The following is a 22,880-nucleotide window of genomic DNA, read 5'->3' on the forward strand; positions in this document are numbered from 1 at the left end:
AAACTCGGCACTTAGGTATCCTCAGCACTTAGAACAATGCCTGGCACACAGTTGACATTTAGTAAATATTGAATAAATGAATGAATAAATGAGTATCGCCCGATTTCTACCCACTACAAAGCAGCCTAACTCTCCTCTACATCCTGTTAGTCACTTGTGCATAAAGCTAGGGTGATTATATTATTTATTACCCAAATGAGGACATTTTTAGAGTGGAAGTGGCCACTATTAAAAATTATGCTGGGATGACAGGCATAAATTTGGAATGTCTTGGGGAAACCTGATTGTATGCTTACTGTAATCATTGTCATTTAAAACTTTTCCTCCTCATATATTCCTCTGCATGTCAGCTACCAAGACACTTTGCGCTATCCTCTCACCGTGTCTTCCCCTTTGAAACTTCACTCCCACTTGCCTGTCTCAGGCTTCACCACACCTAGCCTGGTTACTGCTAATAGACTCTTAGTAGCCTCTTTCTACTACTAGGTCTCATTGACCCCTAACCAGTCTCCCCAGTGTCTGTCTTTGCCCATTCTATTCCCACTACACATGGCTGACAGATTAATCTTCCCAAGAAAGAGCTCCAATAATAGGATTTTCCTACCCAGAAGAGTTCCATTGGTTCTCCATTATCTCTGAAGTAAGTACGGACTTTTAGTTTTCAAAGTCCTCAACTTTGGACTGACCTGTACTTGTAGGTGTATATACTCAAGACCTGAGCCACTCAAAGCGGCATTGGGATCACCTGGGAGCTTATTAGAAATGAATTTTGCACCTACCATTAGATCTATAGCATCAGAAGCTACATTTTAGCAAGATTCCCAAGTGATCTGTATACACACTAAAGTTTGGGAAGCACTACTCTGTACTTTAACCTAACTGGGAGGAATCACAGTTTTAAAATCACACCCTAAGATTTTGGCTTCCCTGCTTAGCTTATACTGGTCTGTTTCTGTAGGCTACCTGCTCCCACCTTCTCTACTCAATAAAATTGTGTTAATCTTCCAAAGGTAAACCCCAGCCACTATATACTCCATAAAACCTTTCCTAAAACAACTGTTACCTTTGCGTTCTCTGAACACCATAGTATTTAATTTCTACTGTCTTATTATTATTTAATTTACATTATATTATAGCTATTCACGTACTAATTTTATATACACACTTATTTCCTCACTATATTGTAAGCTCAATATGGGCACAAACCATTTTTTTTCTTTTCTTTTCTTTTCTTTTATGGTGGTAAAACAGTCACACAAGGACCAACTATAAAGCACAGGGAACTATATTCAATATCTTGTGATAACCTACAATGGAAAAGAATCTGAAAAAAATATATGTATAACTGAATCACTGTGCTCTATACCTGAAACTAACACAATATTGTAAATTAACTTACGTACTTTAATAAAAAAAAACTTATAACAGAAAATTTACAATTGTAACCATTTTTAGGTATGCAGTTCTGTGGCATTTAAGTACATTCACCGTGTTGTGCAACCATCTGTTTCCAGAACTTTGTTTATAGTCCCCAACTGAGACTCATGCCCATCAAACATTAACTTCTTATTCCCTTCTCCCCCAAAACCCTGACAATCACTTTACTTTCTGTTTCTGAATTTGACTGCTTTAAGTGCCTCATATAAGTGGAATCACACAATATTTGTCCTTTTGTGTCTGGCTTATTTCACTCAGCGTAATTTCTTTAAGGTTTATCTGTGTTGTAGCATGTGCCAGGAATTCCCTTTATTTTAAGGTTGGATAATATTCCACTGTATGTGCAGACCACATTTTGTTTATCTGTTCATTCAGTGATGGACACTTGAGTTGCCTCCACCTTTGGTTACTGTGCATAATGCTGCCATGAACATGGGTGTACAAATACCAGTTCGAGTCCCTGCTTTTGATTCTTTTCTTAATTTCAATTTTTTGGAGAATTGTTTTTATACTGTTTTCCATAGCAGCCATACCATTTAATATTCCCACCAGCACTGCACAAGGATTCCAGGTTCTCCATATCTTTGCCAACACTAGTTATTTTCTGGGTTTTGTTTCTAATAATAGCCATTATAAATGGGATGGTATGAAATGGTGGTTTCAATATGCATTTCCCTAATGATTAGTGAGTTGAGCATCTTTTCATGTGCTTATTCACCATTGGTATATATTTTTTGGAGAAATACCTATTCAAGTCCTTTGCCCATTTTTTTTTTATCAAGTTTTGTTGTTGTTGTTGTTGTTGAGTTATAGGAGTTCTTTATATATTCTGGATGTTAACTCCTTATCAGATATATGATTTGCAAATATTTTTCCTATTCCATAGGTTGTCTTTTCACTCTGTTGTTAGAGCATCCTTTGATGTAGGAACTACTTTTATATCCCTACTACAATGTCTTCAAAGGGTACCTGATAAATATTCATATTTAATTTAATTCATAAATGATACTTAATTAATGATTTATCACTGCCCTTAAATTTATGATAAAATCTAACTAAATATAAATTAACTTTAAAATTATTTGGGACAAATCCAATGAGATTGAGGAACTTCAAATGTAATTGTGAATGTTTTCAGACTTGAACTCTACTAGAGTATACAAAGGAAGCTTCAAAACATGTACTGAAAATTCCCCATCATTGTCCTTAGATTTAGAATTTTGACACTTCCCTAGCGAGGCTTTGAAATTAATTGCTATTGTATGACAAGAAGGAGATGAGAAATTATTTGTGGGACAATCAGATGAAAGTTTAAATCCCTGTCTTTGGCTAGGGGCTGTCCCATGATCAAAGACATTTGGGAACTAGAAAGTTACTCTAAAAGAATGAATTTTCAGCGAAGTAAGGATGTTTATAAAAATTCAGAAGGTACCCTGAAGCCTGACTCCTGTTGGTCCTCCTCTAATCAGATGCATCACTGATATGACAAGGCGGTGAATATTTGTAGGATGGTAAAGAAAAAAGGGATGATAGGTTCTTCATTATTTCTGAACTGCAGTACTTGGCTAATTTACAAGCCAAGAAAGTTACTAATTATAACTCTATTAACAATTCCAATATTCTTTTACTTACTCACATTCTGGTCTTTCTGCTCTGTGATTCATTTTCAGTTCAAGAACTTTCTACCACAAATTATCTAGAGTCACGTTGGTTGTGTGCTGCTATTATCGAGTGTCCTCTATGGAACAGCTTAATGGAAATTCTGATTGTCCTTGTTGGTTCGAATTTGAGCAGATTACATAAAACTCCTTTGAGTAACTAGCACAGCATCCCAACAAAGGGTTACTTGATTTTTTACAATAAAAGTTCAGACAAGAGAAAGTCATTTAGACGGCATAAGAGATTGCCTTCCTGGGGTCATTTTTATTCTGAATTATGAAACAGCTTCAAAGGCATGAGTCAAGCCCTTAGTATTCCTGTGCAAAACATTAGGACTGAGTAACTACAGTTCAATGACAACTAGATTAACATGAATAAGAACTAATAATGGTCCATTCATGTACATATGTAGGTGTCTTTAAAGAGTGTGTGTGGGTAGTTAACCAGGGTCATACTTAGCCTTTCATTATAACTCTCTATTTACTCTATTCACTAAATGCTTGACTTTATGGTAAACTACCCATTTGGGAAGAACTTTTGGTGCCCTTTCAGATATATAAAGTTTACATAATTTCCCCTGTTTACATTTAGTGCTTAGCCCGCCTCCCCCGCTACAGCTGACTTGTTCACTAACCTGTGTTTTTAAGTGATTTATCTGATTGTTTACATTAAAAGGAGCAGAGGGTTAGAGTGGGGAATCTGTGGACTTTCCCTGTTCTGATTGGTTGTGTCTTACGTCTCAAATGTGGCAGGTGTTCCTGAGACAAGATCTATTGTTTTTAAGTCTCTTTATCTGAGTCTTATTTGGAATTGAAGTGGAAATAAACTCTGTGACTACTTTTCCCAGTTTCACTTCTGGAAATAAAAGCAGTATGGTATTGAATAAAACCCTTAAATTGCAAAGGAAGAGTTCATGTGTTGGGTATATACATTTACCTGAAATTGTATAATTTTAGAAGAGAGATCTCATAGGGGATCTATTCTGCTTCTCTCACTTCACAAGTGAGGAAGCAAATGAGAAGTGGTGAGTTTAAGAGACCGACCTAACATTACATATCTCCTAATGGCAGTGCCAGGATGAGAGTCAGGGCCTGGCAGCATCTCAGTTCAGTGTCCTTCTCACTATTGCATGTTGCCTTCCTTCAGTTAATCCTTTTGATAACCACGATATTCCTCAATCCTTGCCTTTTTAATTGGAGCAAACCATGCGTAGTGTTGGAATCTACATGTTGTTCTGTTATTAAATATTGAAATTTTCCTCATCCTAACCTTTGTATCGAAAGAAGAATGCTAAAATAGCAAATATTTTTGGTAAGGTAACAAAATGCTATCTAGTGTGACATCCTCAATGACATTGGTCTGGAATACATAATGGTTGCTGTCTACCTATACAGACTGAAGGAGGGTACATTTTCTTAATAGTTTTTCAGAGAGGATGCAGTGTTTCACAGATGTTTAAGCAAAGTATATATGGAAAGAAAAAAAACCAGAGCTGACCTTTTCTATAGTATGATTTCAGACGCCAGTGAAGGTGAAGATAGTTAAGACTGTTAGCTTTACAAAATTTCTCTTTGCTCAGATGGTAGGAGCATTGACATTAAAAAAGGACCGAACTGACAGAAAATGAAATTCTTTCTCCTATTGAGGAACAGCCACTGTATGAGTTCTGTTAGCACATCTTATACCCATTCATTTAGAGATGGTGTGAATTGATCCTAAACCTTGAGACAGATTTTTAAAGGAAATTAATTATTTCTTAATATTCTTAATAATTTATTAGTGCTCTCGAATAATTTTGTTCTGCATGTGAATGCTACACAAAGCCCCAAGAAATCTATTAAATTATAACTAAACACTAAAATAAATCCTAGGACATTAAAACAAATAGTACTAGCAGGTTTTCACTGTATATTAATTTCTTGTTGCTGAAAATAATTATAGTGTGAAAAACATTGTTTCCTACCGCCCAATTCCAACTACGAATGAGCAAGGTACGGTGAAACTGAAATTCAACGAAAGTGGCATTAGCAGATTTTTGCTGTATATTAATTTCTTGCTGTCCTTCTGAAACTAATTGTGTTATAAAATGGTTATGAAAACCATTGTTCCCTAGTCCCCAAACCCAGCTAAGAATGAGAAAGTAGGAAACTCAGCAAAAGTGGCCTGTAAAATACTAAAATTTATTTCCTCTTCTAGGAGAGTCAAAGTGGTAAGTATAATTATTTGTAATCAATTAATTTGAAAGAGCTCATTGTAATTGACAATTATATGTGCCAGGCCTTGTTCTAAATGCTGTATAAATATGACCTTATTTAATCATTATAACAGTCCTGTGAGGTAGAGAAATTATTATCCCCATTTTACAGATGAGAAAGCAGAGACACAGAGAAGCTATTACTTGTTCTAGCAAGTGGCTGAGCTAGATTGGAAAGGATAAATGCCATTAACTTGGATAAAGGCCATGAACAATATGATTATGCACTTTATCCTGTAGCTTATATCCATTTCATGACAATTTATCTTTTGAATATAAAATCAAAAGTATCTGGAGAAATTAAAAGATTATTAACCTATTGATATTTCTTGAATTACTGAATATTTACTATGTTTCTATTTTTTATATTACCTAATTTTTACCTTACTATGTTTATATTTTATATATTACTTATATATTTATATTACTTTATATTATATTAATTATTATATTATTATAAAATATTGTTTTATATTACCAAATATATTGGTAAGCATTTACCAAGCCCAGTGATTCTCTATCCCATTAATAATAAGTGGTTCCCAAAACAAGGGAGATTTTTCTTCCAACTGCCTTCAAAATAATGTTATATATGTCTATGTCTATAAACGTAGACACACATTCTTTAAAAAAAGAGAAAGTAAGCTTTCAGATACTTCTTTGTTTACAAGCCTAAAACAAGTGGTAGTTGATCAGAAGACAATTACGTACCCAGTAAAGATGGTCTAAAGTTGATTTTTTTTTCGCCTTGAACCACTAAACTTGTCTCCAGACCATTAACTCTACTCAAGACAGATAAATAAATACCTGTCAGAAAAGTTTCTTGATTTACATTTAAGTCTTTTTGGAGTGGGCATTATATATATATATATATATATATATATATATATATATATATATATATATATATAGTTTATTTGGTAGCTAACATCAAGTGCACTGAAATGGAATAGAGAGTGACTTTTCAGGGTATTTGAAAAGTCTACTCAGGAGGTAGGTAGGATTTCATCTGTGTCAGCACAGAAAGACAACCACAGAGACACCTGCTAAACGTCTCAATGATTTGAGAAGCTAAGAATCACAAGTGGGAGAAAATACTTCTGAAATGGTGTCTGGGTGCCTGACGAGGCTAAACAGAAATAAGAATATTATCCCATTTCTACTGTTCCCAGATAAAATACAGAACAATACAAATACAGGTATTGCATGGACATACTTCTAGTAAAAATTCTTTGCTGTTTATCTGAAATTCAAACTTAACTGGACACTCTGCACTTTTATTTGCTAAATCTGGCCACTTCACTTACTTCCCAAGCCTGCTCCTGGTGGTCCAAAGGTCTTGTTCAGAGGTTTCAATAGGGAGTGTTTGTAGTGATGGGAAGGGGTAGATGGTGCAGGGATCTCTGACAAGGAATATTGGGAGGGCCTCCCAGGAGGCCCTCTAGTTGGAGGCTAGAAACTCCTGCCTATCGAAGCCCCTGGAAGACACTCTGAATGTTGGGCTGGCTCCTCTCGATGCCTCTTCTGGCTCTGGTTCTGGTCGACTGGCTTCATGTCCACAGCCACCACCTTATTCCTGTCCCAGATATAAGCTCATTCTCATTCTCAAAGCTCTCTTAGTCCACACTCTTGTTTAAGATCCTGCATGGCACAGGGTCTTTTGCACTTAACGTTGCTCTTTCTAGAGCCAAGCAAGTAGCCCAGGACATACTAGAGGGCTAATAAATGTTTACTAAACTTGAGGTTTTCAAAGATTTTTGTTATTGTTTTCCTGCTAATAATAGTAAGCAGGAAACAGGAATAAAATTGTTCCCTCCTAAACTATCAGTATTTCTCTTCATTTTCAAAGCCCATAATAAGGAAAGACAGTTGCTCCGCCTGGGGTCTGGTATACAGGATGTACTCAAGGAGTACTTGTTGAGTGACTGAATGAATGCTAATTATAATATCTGAATACAAAGAGGGCCTTAGATTTGTCTACACTTTTTACAAATATCACTTAATTGAAAAAGCTTTTCTGTATTATAGGAGCTAGGCCAGGATGGGAGGTGGGGACTGGTTCGGTGTTACTCGGCTCAGACACATTGAAGGGAAGAATTGGTGGAGGGGTGCCTTGAGGAAGTGGGGTAAAGGATTACTCACAGGGTTTAATGCCCTAAGATAAGAAGTGTTTGAAGTCGAGGGAGAGACTGGGGACATAAGTAGTACCAAACAGCAGTGATGGAAGGAGGAAGGGGAAGGAAATCACAAGCCCTGTTATCAGAAAGGGGAGGAGAGTTCTTACAGGTACCAGGCCCTTTGGGCACTTTTCCCAAACGGTCATATATCTGAAAATGACAGATCTATATTGATATGCATTAGTTAGGAACTACCCACAGTGTGAGAGATTACTAAATTCTGAAATTCACATAGCATAAAAACCTTCTTTAATGTAGTTCAATTTGAAATATCACCTTCCACTAAAATGTTTAATATTGACAGGAAAAAAATACTGTGAGTTACAATTGAGTTTTTTTACCAAATCGTCTCTAATTGGTTTCCGTTGCACAATAAGGTAAAAGCATATTAGATACATGGCTAGCTGCCATTTTACCTTGGGATGCTTTTCCCACCAAGATGAAAGCAGAATAGAACAGGTTAAAGTAAATTAGTAAATTCAAGAATACAACACTCAGGATGTAAGCAAATGGATATTAAACCATAAAGAATGGTTTTTAATATTTGAAGCAAGATTTATTGTTGCTTTTACTAGTTAAAAACATTTTTTGTCCTTTTTTTTTGAGTTATTCATGATTGGGAAGTGATAATTGTAACTTTTTTTTTTTTTTTGGTCTATTACAGTTAATCAGATCATAGCTATCTTAGACTGAATTTAATTGAAGCAAGCTTTCATGTGGCTTTGATTAACTGTTTAAGGCAGAAAACTGTCTTCAGGTTTCAAAACTCAGCTTGAAGTTGTTACCCATATATATGCTTTATTAGAAATAAATTAAAAGAAGATCCAGAAACAGCTGGAAACATTCTTTTTTATGTCTAACATTCATTTTGTAAAAGAAAAATGATAAAAAAAAAACATTAAGTCATTTGAACTATGATATAGTGCATCTCTGACCTGATGAAAATTCTACATTTCCCTTTTTCTTGATATATTTATCTGCATAGTGACAGAAAGGTGATGAGTGTTCATGCTGTTAATGCTGTCATTAATCATTTAGCTATATATTTATTTTAATGTATTTTTAAAGCAAACTTGGACTACTAGATACCTATACAGTATTCTTTTTTGGGACATGGATAATTCCTGTCATAACTGCTAAAGATCCCTTATAACAAATAAACATTTAGCATGAATCCACAAGTTTCACTTTCATACCAGTTCATCTTTGAACTCCCAGCAGTAAGCTCCTTTCATTAAATAATGTTGATATAGTATCTGGCCTATCAAATGAAATCAGTGTTTAATGCTCGTGAAGGGCATAGAACAGTGCAAATGTGCTGTTTTATAAGGCATTAATCCAGAGAGCCAATAATATGTACACTGAAGTTTATCTTGACAGGTAAATCAACTCATTGCTAAGTGAAATAGCCAGACAATACTATCCTTGTTGTTGAACTGCAGGTGTTTAAAAAGCTAAGCGAACTAAGGAAAAACCTAACAGCGTCATGTGGGAGGAATGAATGCTGGTGAAGGAAGGGAAGCTTGGTTAGCTGGTTAGGCAGGTGCTTAGAAAGTTTAAAGGAAAAAACAGAAATCTAAAATCAAAAGCAGATGCCTGGTTAGGTTTTTATGGCCTTACAGAAATAATAAGAGAAGTGAGGTTAGGAACGCAAACATTAAAATAGTTATTTCTAAGAAATCTTGTTTTGGGAGAATGAAGTACAAGTGTTAGAGATAACCCTGCTCTAAGAATTCATTGTGCCAGATTAATTACAGGGAAATCCTGTCAATCTGAGAACAAACATATTTAACAGCCTCCAAAGTATTTATTAAATCTCTCCAGTATCTGGGGAAGGGTTTTATCCTTTATCCTGTCTTTCTTAAGATAACTATGATATAAAGTTAGGAAATATTGTTCACAAGCATTTTTAACAATCGTAGCCAAGGGATGTAAACACATGAAGTATATGTGCATTTGCTTACTGAACGAGTTTACACTATTCTGTGTCTACGATGCTGTACATGGGGGAAAAGGCCATAGAACCCTATGGTACATCTCCAACTAATAGTATTAAGAAAACACTTGCTTAAAACAATCGATGGGTGAATTTTGTGGTATGCCATTAGTATCTTAATGAAGATGTTATTTAAGAACATGAAGGTGGCTAAAATAAAATAAAGCCATTAAAGAGAAATTAGAAAAATAACAGAAAGGATTTGTGAGCAGGGATAATTAATGTCTCAAGTGAAAATTATTATGTTTAATAGTTATACCAAGAAAAGTATAATGAGTAGAGAGAAGATAGAGCAAAATGTTTTCCTGGTCAGACACCTGACCTGCAGTGAATTACAGTTCATAAGTGAGGGTTCCAGAGAACATAATTTATTCTTCAAGTTATTGAAAGCCAAGGGATTGCATTTTGTGTGTAGTTCTCCCATGATTTGTCTACAAAACCCCTTTGATGAAATACATAACATTTCATCTGCTAGAAAATCTTGTGCTTACTTTTGGCTGCACCATGTAAGGGTCAAGCTGGGGGACGTCTCCAGCCTTGCCACCCTGCCTTAACTTCCCTGGCAGGGCTCCCATCTCCAGCCCCAGCTGCTGTCGTCCAGCATACAGAGCTGTTCTAATGCACAGTTTCACCCTGTCACAGTGGAATGAAATGCCGGACACCAGACACCGGCTGTAAAAGGTTGATGTGCATATTTAGTGTAGTTTTATATTGCTCGGTGTCCCTTGCCCAACTTGAAGGCTCTGAACAATACTTTCCAGCACCTCCACTTCCCAATTCCTGTTACTCTCTAGATTTCTCTATTAGAATTCTTTGAGGCTATGGACTTTTGTTTGCTCCAGCACCCCAGACCCTCTTCTATTCCTTTCAGCCCGCCTTTTCACTCTCCAGAGAACCGGGGCCCTTTCCTGCTGGAGCTCAGTTGAGCCTAAATCAGTTTGTTTTGTGATCACCTCACGCTTTCGTGGAAGGTGACCAACTGATTCTTGCTCTAAGAGTTTTTATGTCTTGCAGTTGCTTCTCTCCAGATTCAATTCCAACAGCTACTCTTTCTGCCCCACCGCTTTGGTATGCTGTATTGGAGCCCCTTTTTGTTCCTCTGGATTCATTTAACTTCTGTCCTTCTGCTCTTACCCACACCCTATAGCTTTTTTTCTTCTCTTTCTTTTTCTTAACCATTATTCTATTCTCCTTTAAAACCACGCACACTTTATCGACCAAAAATTTGTATTTTTCCCCTAGATAGGACATTGATTTTTGTTTTTCAATACTGTATTCCTATTCAGAGAATCACATGTTTACCCTGAATGTTAAATTCACAGAACCCTCCTACATATTAAGGATAACCCAATTCATTTCTATTGTATATTTATGATACTGATGACTGCATTTAAATTTTAACACAGAAAACTTTAGACTCCAACCCTAGTATTGGTGGAAGGAGGGTGTTAAATTATAAAAGATTAGTTTTCTCAAATGTAAAATGCAGATTTGGGAGAAAAAAACCCTAAGTAATTAATCAGCCTGATTAAATGTTCTAAAATAGTTCATAACATCCACCCATGATTTTTTACTGTTATTAAATTTCCTGTCATTCTTGGCTCTTTTATCAATTGTGACTTGGTACCTATGTGTGCATGTTTATCAGTTTCTACCTTTTAGTGGATTAATGTTAAATATTTCAGCATATGAGTGGATAACACATGGGCACACCCAGCTTCCCTAGCCCACTTTATAACCCCAATTTACAATTCGTGTTCATTCAATACATATATATTGAGCCCTTACCATGTATTGGGCACTATATTCCACTAGGGATACAGATATTAAAAACTTACTTCCTACCTTCAAGGGGATCACAATCCAATGGGGGCATGAAACTATTACTCTATGGAGCTTAGGTATGTCTATAAAGAGGAAGAACCAGTGTGTCCTGGCAGGAGAAAGTAGTGCAAAGGCCCTGAGGCCACAGAGTGTGTGCGTTCAGGGAGCTGCCATTTTCTCTGTTTTCTCTGTGACACATCAGGCAAGCGTTTATGTGAAGGTGAGAAGGAAGAAAGTGTGCATGGCTTATGTGGGGTACCTAGAAGAGGCAAATTCATTCAGAAAGTAGAATAGAGGTTACCAGGGGCTGTGGGCAGGAGGCAAAGAAGAGTTATTGTTCATGAGCACAGTGTTTTTACTGGAGATGAAGAAAAAAGTATTATATAGATAGTGATGATTATACAACATTGTGAATGTATTTAATACCACTGAAATGTATACTTACGAAGAGTTAAGTGATAAATATTATATTATGTATATTTTACCACAATAAAACAAAAAAATTTTTACGTGTGCCTGGGCCTTGAGGAAAGTGGTGATGTTTTGAGACAGCCACTGTGGAGAACAGGAACAAGACCCAGCTAGAGACACACTGAAAATTTTGCTAATGACTCTCACTCCATCAGCATCCTGTCACCTGTTGGGCAGTTCTGAGATTTCATTGACAGCCTGTGGTGGCCTGGATGTAAGAGTGGATATAGCGGTTTCGCCAGACAGGCATGAAATAACTAGGAACTGAAATAGCTCTGTGTGTGTGTAATGAGAAAGTGGTTGAAGGCTGGCTCATGGCGCTAAACCCAGGACTTAGAAGGGAGTGAAGCCAAGGAGAGGGACTGATTAAGTAAAGGAAAAGCAAAAGCAAGGATTATGAGACCAGATGAGGAATGCTGGAAGGACGGAAGATGGTTCTAGAAGTTGAGATAAAAGTTCGAGAATTTGAAAGCACAGCAGTGTGGATGGTGTGACTCAGTCCAGAGTGTGTCCATGGGGGTGGGTGGGTGAAGTTGGAGACAAAAGTCCCTGCAGTTGTGAGTTGAAGAAACTAAGTTCCCCAGAAGAGATAGGACAGCATCAGGTATCATTTAGAATTTCCAGTCAAGGCATGAGCTTTCTTGCAAATGATGCATTATTTATTTATTCATCACTTGCATTCATTGAGGGCCTACTTTGTACCAGACACTGTTCTAGGTGCTGGGAAAAAAGACAATTCCCTGCTCTCCTGGAATTTCCACTCCAGTGAAGCGGCAAGTTGGGTAATAAACAAAAATAAACAAACACAAAATACTCCATGGGCATGTGCTATTATGGTCTTCCAAAGTGTACATAAAAAATATAGTAACATGCACAGACCTAGAGATTGTTATACTGAATGAAGTCAGACAGAGAAAGAGAAATATCGTATGATATAAGCTGAATCTGAAAAGAAATGATACAAATGAACTTACTTACAAAACAGAAACAGACTCACAGACTTAGAGAATGAAATTATGGCTACCAGCGGGGAAGGGTGGGAGGAAGGGATAGTTAGGGAGTTTGGGATTGACATGTACACACTGCTATATTTAAAATGGATAACCATGTCCTGGCTATTGTAAATAGAGCTGCAATGAACATTGTGGTACATGACTCTTTTTGAATTATGGTTTTCTCAGGGTATATGCCCAGTAGTGGTATTGCTGGGTCATATGGTAATTCTATTTTTAGTTTTTTAAGGAACCTCCATACTGTTCTCCATAGTGGCTGTATCAATTTACATCAGAAACTAACACAACACTATAAAGCAAGTATACTCCAATAAAGATGTTAAAGAATAAATTAAATAAAAAAAAAAATAAAATGGATAACCAACAAGGACCTACTGTATAGCACAGGGAACTCTGCTCAATATTATGTAACAACCTAAATGGGAAAAGAATTTGAAAAAGAATAGATACATGTATATGCATAACTGAATCACTTTGCTGTACATCTGAAACTATCACAACATTGTTAATCAACTATACTCAATATAAAATAAAAAGTTAAAAAAAGAAAAGAATTACAATATTTGTAAAGTTAGTGAGATATTATGATACGATATTAAGCCTGAAGATTCCAGGCATTTACAAGTCTACATCAGGAAAATACTAAACATAGCCAAAGATATTGATTGGCAATACAGAGCTTACAGCTAACACTAAACTTTGCTTCCACAAAAGCATGGAGCCCAGTGATATTTTAATTAACAGAACAAAACCTCCAAAGCCATGAAAACTGTTAGCATTAGCAGCTTGGCAGATTCAGAGCGTGGCAATGGGCCACTAAGACACATCCAATGGGACAAGCACAAATTGGTGACTGTGAGCTCAGGACCTAGCATGAAAAGCCATCTTCTTCAGAACTTCTGGCAACATTTTTTATGAGGAAATAAATAATTTGAGATTTCATTTCAGAATCTCCAACAACAAGACCCTGGAGTGTAGCCTGAAGGGAGCATGGGAGGAGTGGTTGCTACATCATATCTCTCTTGGGGAGGGAACATGCAGGAAGAGTCCCAGGGAGCTCTTCACCCTTCTGTCGTGAGTGAGGGGCAATGGGTCACAGCAAGGAAGGCAATTTCCTACAGAAAAGCTGGAAAACATGAAATAATGGACTGTGACCATAGGCTCCTGGCAAAGGATTGCTGGCTTGGGACAGTTAGAAATTGGATTTTTTTCTAAAGCAAAGGCTTCTGACAACAAAATATTCAACAAGTGGACAGGAGAATGTGCTTCTCCATTCTTAGGCATAAGGGGTGATGGCACAGATGAGTTGAACATGGAAGGAGGAGTAGAAAATATAGGAATTTAAGAGAATTCAGAGACACTGGCTTCATATGTATAGGTGGATGGGTGGCAGGACCTACTTATTACTTGTGATTGGGGTCACAGTGGTGATGGGTCTTAATCATACAGCATTAGGAGAAAGAGAAAGAAAAAACCTTTTTTTGTTTTTTGTTTTTCTTTTGCTTTTGCCAAAGTTGTTGACAGTATTGTTTGTAATTGCAGAAATTTGGAATGAAATGTCCAAAATTATGAACGTTTGAAAATAAATTATGTATGTCTATCCAACAGAATTCTATATATTCATTAAAAACTGTATTTCAAAATGCAACAATAAATTGGGAAAATGCTCACAATCTAATGCTAAATGAGAAAAATTTCAAAATTTGGTACAAAAGTTATTCTAATTTTTTTAATGTGTAAAGAAAAAAACTGAAAAGGAAAATTTTCAATCGTTATCAGCTCTTTCTTTGTGGTAATATTACAGGTATTTTTAATATTTCTACGTATACTTTTCTATGTTTAAAAATCTGTAACCATCAATATGTATTACTTAAAATTAATAAATTTGATGTAAATAGAGTGATAAATAATGATGCCACAAGCATAATTATGGTTTGCCCTTATACTAAGGAGCAGACTCTAGTAATAACCAGCCATCCAAAACTATAATGGAATATTCATTTAGTCAGTAAATGAGCCTTTATGTGTTGTTCACTGAAAAAGGCATAAGGGATTCAGAAATAAAAGTACCAGTCCCACTGGAGAAACTCAGGACTAGTAAGGAGACTGAGAGGAAAGCAGACAAGTGCCCACAGTGCTCTGTGATAAGTTCTCCTCCAGAGATGGGCCCAAGGTGCTGTAGGAACACAGGAGAGGAGGAACAGTCCAGCCACTGGGATTCGTGGAGGGCTTCCAGGAGGAGGTGACATCTGAGTTGAATCTTGAAGGATGAGTGAAGCAAAAAATCAGAGGAAAAGCATTCAAGTAGAAGGAATGTATAAAGACAGAACTGAGTGAGAGCAGTAGCTTTCTAATGTGAAGCTCATTATGCTGAAATTCAGGGGAGGAAAGAAGAAAACATGGACTAAACCAGTTACTGTGGGGGTGGAGAGACAGAGAAAGATTGAAGCAATATAAGAACTTTTGGAGTTCAGAATGTCTTCTAGATTCTCTCTTGGACACGAGATGTGTGGGTGATCGCATCACTTGGCTAACATAGGAAATAGAGTTGGAAGAGTAGATTTAGAGGGAAATTTTTAGAAATATCCATTAGTAAAGTAAACAATATATAACATCAGCGAGAAATCACTCATTTATTCTGCAAGTTTTTGCTGAGCACAACTGTCAGGGGCTGACCTAGGTCCTGAGGACACAATGGTGAATCAGACAGACAAGGCCTCTATCTAACATTGCTCAAGGTTTGCCTTGGAGACAAACCACAAACAAACAAACAAGAAAATGTCCAGAAGTGATAAGTGCCATAAAGAAAATTAAGCTGCATGCCACGAGAGGGAGTAATGGGTTATTTCGATTGGGTGTCAGAGGCTCAGAAACGATTTGGGATAGGAGAACAATGTGACAGTGATAATGATTGGACAGCGATATGGTAGCATTGATTGAATCTTTTCTTTGTGATTATTCCACTTAATACACAATACAATCCCATAGGTAGGGAGTGCTGAGGGTCCAAAACTTGCCCAGAGTCAAACTCAACTCTGCCTGTAGCCATAATCTCAAAAACATGTGTACTTTCTGTCTGTATCAGGTTGGGCCTTGAGAGGTGAGGGCTGTAACCACGGGAAGGAATATAATCATCCAGGGACGCTGAAGCGTGAGGAAGAAGTGGGGGTGGGGGCCAAGGACTGAAACCCAGGGAATGCCAGCATCAAGCTGGTGGAAGGGGAGCTCTGAAGACAAGCACCTCAGCCACGCAGGGCACAGAGACCCAGGGGACAGTGTAGCCTGACGGCCACAAGACAAGGCAGTGTCAAGAGTAAGGGATGGTCACCAGTGTCCTCTCGTCCACACACCCGAGAAGGAGCAAGGACAACAGGAAACATCCATTAGATGTAGCAACCAGGCAGTTACTGGTGACCTTGCCAAGACTGGTTTCAGTGAGTTGCTGAGGGAGCCCAGACTGCAGTGTTGATAAGGGAATACTTCTTTTCTAAGAGATACAGGGTAGAGGCAGTGTGTTTTGTTATGGTGGTTGTTGTTTTGGTTTGGGTTTGGTTTAAAGAGGTGTAAGATTAGAAGGTTGAGCCCATGGAGAAGGAGGGGTTGAGGCTGTAGGAGATCGAGGAAATAACTGATATGACCAACCCTTCGTAGGAACCAGAAAGGATGGTAAGCAGAGCACACAGGTCAAGGGCTAGATCTTGGGTAGGAAGAGAGGTACCTCTTTCCTGTGTTGGGAGGGAAGGGAGTAAGTAAGAAGGTTATAGGGGTAAGGAGTTGCCTGACTTCTTTTCTGTGAAGTCGGTGGTATTGTCATCTGCTCAAGGTGAAGACCCCAAGGGGGGGGGTGTCATCCTTAAGGTTCAGCTTTGAAATAGGGCTCCTGGAAAATGGGAGTGGATGCTGAGGGCCTGTATAAAAGTCTCCAAGTAGCCCCGCTGAGTTTAGAACCCTTGTATTTGTGGCTGCTGCATCTGCACAGCTGCAAGATTTCCTTCAGCAGGGCCAGCAGCCAGCCGGGCAGGGGGCTGTGCTGTGCTGTATGGCACCTGTTCTGGGGAGATCACTCCAGTCTTTCATCTGGCTTCTCATGGACAGTCCTCAATCCATGGACCCTTCAACAGCCAGAGCTAAACAAATTTGCAAAGCCAGAATTTGTCTTCACGTTAGTCATTTAAAGAAAACCCCTAATCCATGACATCTGAATATAAAATATGTATTAAAATAGAAAGCAGTAGGGACCCAGGATCCTTAGAGCTAAATGATCAGTGGAATAGCTGGAATGTTCCTTGTACTGTTCTCTTCCCGTGCGTATAATGTTACAACTACTGCCTCCGTTTGATTCAATTAGAGATCCTCTTTTTAAAGTTAAGTACACAGCTTCCCTGGGAATGTAATTGTGAAACGTTTTGTCGTTATACTGCACGGCAGTCACTTTAAGATAACACAAATCTTGCTTCTGGCAGAGCATTTCCTTACCACTACATGCATACAAAACAGGATGTAATCAAAAGGGTATTTGGCATGGGTCCAGAAAGCAATCTGGATTAGTCTGTAACTGGCTGCCATAGTTTCAAGTCCATTTCTGATCCATGACTTATTGCTTCATAACTGACAATTTCAAAGGTTTACCAGGATGGCACAAAAAAAAAAGCTCAACCATTAGTTTCTAGCTTCTTCTGAAGTGTTTCACTAGTGAACATTTTTGAATATTTAAAATAAGAGAATAAGACAATAACGATGTTTTTTACCATCATTTCTCCCCCCCCCCATTTTCTACCAACAATATAAACTCGTGAAGGGAATATTTACTAAAAGTATAGAATTGCAGAGGGAATACTTCAGGTAGCTGTTAATTTCCACTCCTTAAGTCAATAGCAATTTATATAATAGAGAGAGGATTGGATAATTTTCTTTAATTTTCAAACTTCACACGGAGCACCTGAAATTTTTTTTTAAAAAAAGAAAAGACAAAGAAAACAGCTAACTAAACCCTGGTTCTTATTTAGCAGCCTGATACAAAGGCAATTAAAAAGAAGTGATATTCAAGCAATTTTACTGTTTAAATAATCCAGAAATTCTCTTTTTTTTTTTTTTTTTTTTGCGGTACACTGCTGTGGCCTCTCCCGTTGCGGAGCACGGGCTCCGGACGCGCAGGCTCAGTAGTTGTGGCGCACAGGCCCAGCCGCTCCGCGGCATGTGGGATCTTCCCCGACCGGGGCACGAATCCATGTCCCCTGCATCGGCAGGCGGACTCTCAACCACTGCGCCACCAGGGAAGCCCCAGAAATTCTCTTTTGAAATAGTTCAGTTTCTTTAGCCAAACTTGAGATGTATGACATTAATCACATCCCATATCCTTGCGTTACATCAAATGTTGTTGTCATTACTTTCTCTAAAGGTCCTCCAAGCTCTTTCGAAGCAAAACCTTGGGAAAAGCAGGACACCCTGAGGCCTGAGCTAGTATTGTCTTTATCTTTTGAGTGAGGCTTTGGAGCCCAGGGAAATGACTTGGACACCATCTCCTCAGTATTTCTTAAAGAACCAGTATATACACATCATTGTAAAGCAATTATACTCCAATAAAGATGTTAAAAAACAACAACAACAAACACGGTATATTTCCCCCCTCTTCCCTGCAGGAATTAGGGTAAATTTCTAATTATAAGCCTATTATTATGTTATTGGCTAAAATACCTTAAAATTCTTTTCACATTTCACGTCCCCATAATACCTGCTTTTCTAACTGCATACAGATTTTAGTGCTTTACCAGAACATGTAAATCTATTTTATGTAGGCTCCACAAGGTTTGACCTTAAATTTACAAGTTATTTTCCTCATAGTCAATGGCTATGCAATGAATAAATCATTTTAATTTGATTGTAGATTGCAGCCAGATAATCATCTCATTGATGAAACCAGGAAAGATTGATATAACACAAGTGCACCAGTATCTAACTCCAAAAGAATGTCAGCCAAACTGAGGAGTCGAATTCAAGTGATTTGAATTCAGGAAAACTACGATGAGTTATTTTGGCACTAGCTATGGCACAGTTTAAAATTTTTGTAATGGTTGTGATGGTGGCGCTTTCTGAGTGAAAAATGTAAAGTATCAAGAAATGGGAGGAATATGGTACAGCCCCTGGCCTCTGAGTGAAAATGAAAAGAGGGATGGAAACTCCGTAGTCGGAGCCCGTCGGGACCGAGCTGTCAGATTTAGGCTAGGGAGGGAGGGAGAGAAAGCTCCCTAGGGGAAGGAGTGGGGCGCTGGACCGTCCGGGAGGGAGAGGGGAGGGAAGGACGGGAGAGGAGGGGAGCGGAGGAGCGCTGAGCCGAGGGGAGGGAGGGGAGGAAAGGGGGAAAGGGGTAGAGGAGTCGACGGAGCGCCGAAGTTACCCTTGCGCGGCGCGCGCAGTGGCAACGCGTCCCGGCCCCCGCGCTGGACGGCGGAGGACCCCTGTCGCGCCCCTGGCTGGTCCCGGGACCCCAGCGGGAATCCCGCGTCTGGCGTCTCGAGTCGCCGGGGGTCTGGGTTGCGGGCCACGCTGGACTGGCTGTGGCAAGCCCGCTGGTCGTTATGAGGACGGATCTAAAATGACCGGCAAGCTGAAACCTTTCCAAACGCAGCTCAGGCGGTCAATCAGTGAGCAGTTGCGGGACTCTACCGCCAGAGCCTGGGATCGGCTGTGGAAAAACGTCCGGGAGAGACGGCTGGCAGGTCGGTGCCCCCGAGACTCGGGACCGCGGGAGCGGGAGGAGGCGCGGGCCGCGTCGCCCCGCCCGGCCCACCTCCCCGCCGCCGCTGTGGGCTCCCGGCACAGGTTTTCAGAGCCCGGGGATGGGCGGAGGAGGCTGCTCTCACCCCCTTGCTGGGCCGGGCCGGAGCGCCAGCGCTCCCCGCTTTCCGCGCGCGGGGACCTGGTGCGTGTGGGCTCCGCCCCGCGCGCGCGGACAGCTCGGCGGGGCGCGGCGCGTGGGACCGGGAGCAGGCGCGGGGGTTACCTGGGGAGTCTTCGTTCGAGTGGCCGTTTTGCCTGGGCTGGCCCCGGCTCCGCCACCATCCACCCACCCCAGCCCAGTGAGTGAATGAGTGCCCAGCCCAAGTGGGCTCCAGGAGATCGGTCCCTCTCCCAACTTTGTCTTTTCCATGAGGGACACCTCCACTGCCTGTGTGGGCGGGGGAGTCAAGACAAGGCTAGGGAGCGTATCCAGAGCTCTGGGAGACAGATGTTTATGGGGTAGAGGGGAGGATTTGGGCAAAAACGGTTGGACAGTGGTTGGTGCTGGTAGATAGCTGCCCACAACCCCTGTCTAGCTGTGGATCCGCTCTCCTCATTTTGGGGCGGCAAAAGAGTGGCCTCCCTTTTGGAATCCATTGCTCATGATTCAGAGGAAGAAAAGAGGTGATTATTCTGAGCCAAGAGGTTCTTAAGAACCCTTGCTTAGGTTAGAAGGCCAGTCCCCTCCTTAGCACCTCCCCCAGCCTCCTGGCTGTGGTCTTTCTTCTGTGCATGCTCCTTGGACCTACCTCCTAGTAGGGCCGCGGATGCAGGAAGTGGTCTGAGCCTTCGCAGAGCCCATGCTGGGAGCATTAGGTCTGGTTAGTCACCACATCATACCTGCCACAGTAAGGGAAGGTGGCCTTCCTCCACAGCACGGTTCCCAGGCAGTGTAGGATTTAGGAATGCTTTCCCCAAGTGTTAGCTGCTGGAAGATGTTTCTGGAAATAGGGGACGTGTGGATGGAAGGGTCCCTGAGCTGACGGTGAGTCTAGTCTCTGGATCTTCTTGCCTCCTGTCTCTCCAGCAGTATCTCCTGAGTTGGCCAGTGACCACAGGGGTGGAAGAGAGGTCTAGAGAAGAAGAAGGTATGAAGCCTGGACAGAGGGCAGGGATGCCAAGGGTGAGATGGAAGATTGAACCTTCTCTGGGCTCCTCCCCCTTTTTCTTATTGAAGAAATGTAGAAGTCCTTTGCAAGATGTTCTGTCCTTACACCCATGCAGCCACATCTCTTCATTAGTCTGATAGCATTCTGGAGTAGATGCCCAGAGTCTGTGTCTCCTTGAGCTAGGTCTTTATCAACCTAACTGGTCAAATTAGAAGTAGGGATTATAGATGATTCCGACACTCAATATTGTCAGCATAAACTGTTTATCCCGTATTTTCTCTCTAATACAGTGACCCCATTTAGTAAGCACCCAAGAAATAAACAGGCTTTGCAGTCTGGACCCAGAAATAAGTTGTGGTAACCCAGTAGTTTTGACTGTTGATTTTTAAAGACCTGTATGTGCATTGCAGACCTAATTAATAACAACTAATAACTTTCCTTGTTATCGTGCTAAATTGTATAATCTACATGATGGATGGTGTTAGAGAAGTCTTTGTGGTCTAGTAAACTTGTGTTGCTTCATAACTTCAGATTGCTTACTGCAAATGTCTCTTTCATAGCTTCTGTTATTAAGTTTGTTAAGTTTGTTAAATCAATGGATCCTCAGGAAACAAGAAGTCTTTCCAAGAGGGCTGCCAAAGCTGTGCTGGGTTTTTATAGAAGCTGAGGCCAAAGATGACTGCAGCCCTGTCTTTTTCAAAAGGACATCTGGGAAGGACGAGAGTGTAATGTAAAGACTTAAAACCGTTAAGATTTTCCAGGGAAGTCATTTATTCACATGAATTTTAGACTTTGCAGTTTAGTTAGGGCAGTGGAGAGAAAAAGTTTTGATTCTGAGAAATAAGTGATAGGTAGAGATTTTTAAGATCATGCATATATAGAAATTCAGGCTAAAAGTGGCTTCAGAATAGTAAGTATAAGAGTTCTCCCAGAGTAGTGTAATTATTTTTTAAAATAGTGGTATGAGGTTTTAAAATGTTTAATCAGAATATTAATATCTGCTTTTACCCATAATCTGCTTACCACTCTGCTAACAGTGGATGCCAGCAGGTTATTCAACTGGGACCAAACAATCCTCTGAGAAGCAGACTTCAACCTCTGCTTCTCTAAGCAAGCTGGGATGCTTGCCACAAAACCAAGCCAACTCCATGAAGGAGCTTTTAGATGCAAATTGATTTTCTTGGGTTTTCTTGCAAAGGTAGCTAAAATATGGAACTTCGGCCATGAGACACTGAAATACTTAAGTTATTAATGTTGGCATCAATTCTAGGTAAAAGTGTTCTTCATTTGTAAAAGTTTTCTTTATATGGTTTAGTTCACAATATCATCAAAACCAACTATATGAATGTACCCCAGAGAGACCTTGCCCGCCCAGCAAGAGATGATGTGAGGCTATTGCCTTTTTTTTTTTTTTCAGCTTTTTTCTATCAGGTAAAAGTTTTGTGCTGGGACTTCTTTAGTTTCCCTAAAATTTTCTTCTTATTACACTTAGTCAGTACAACAGTATTCAAAGTGCTTTATAACAAACTTGTGTTTGTTGTCTAGAGCATTCTGAAGGTATTTGATGCGTCCTTTTGCTTTTTAACATCCTGAGGCAGGAAATCCTTATTCTAACTCACTGTGACTTCTTTTCATGAAAACCCATCTTGTCAATGGGACAAAAAGACAAGAAGAAGTAGAGCTGTTTTAAACATAGTGAAGCTTGTGGATTTCTGTGCTGTGGGACTGTATTTGGGAAGGAGGGGATTATACATAACTGGAAAGCTATTTCTTCACACGCATCACAACGACACAAATAATGAAACCGATAGAAGGATGAGGTGTGAATGATGTTCAGATATGTTCATTTCATTACAAAATTATAAAAGGGAGTTATTGGTTAAAGAAAGAATGATACTGGGAGCTCTTCTTGGGCTTTCCAATTCTGTAGTAGCTGCCAGACTTTCATCGGATTGTGGCGTTTTTGCCAACATGTACTTACTTCTTAATTACCTAAGACTCTAATCCTCATAAGAGTCAGCAAAAGTTTTTCCCACCTGTCATCTCAATATTGATCATTGAAATAATGGTGGTAATTATTGTTTATTCCCAAGATGACAAAGTTAGTTAGTGTTCAAAGAAGTATTCTAATTCAGGTTGTCAGAAGTCGAAGGTCATCTGTGC

The 22,880-nt window shown here is 39.5% G+C and overlaps 1 protein-coding gene across 2 annotated transcripts in view; it reads left to right on the plus strand.

The window, feature by feature from the left end:
• Positions 1–22,880, plus strand: part of STARD13 (StAR related lipid transfer domain containing 13) — a gene marked incomplete at its 5' end in the record, with an annotated part of 364,303 nt that overhangs the window by 123,499 nt on the left and 217,924 nt on the right. Inside the window, one exon of one of the 2 annotated variants that reach the window (XM_082675457.1) lies at positions 19,424–19,547. The exons of the other annotated variant lie outside the window; for it this stretch is intronic. Within the exon in view, the coding sequence (XP_082531583.1) occupies positions 19,424–19,547 (124 nt within the window). Of the gene's footprint in view, positions 1–19,423; positions 19,548–22,880 lie in introns of those variants that run through there. 2 annotated transcript variants of the gene reach the window in all.

This window comes from Grampus griseus, assembly GCF_964374135.1.
Source record: "Grampus griseus genome assembly, chromosome: 18".
Classification (NCBI taxonomy): Eukaryota; Metazoa; Chordata; class Mammalia; order Artiodactyla; family Delphinidae; genus Grampus; species Grampus griseus.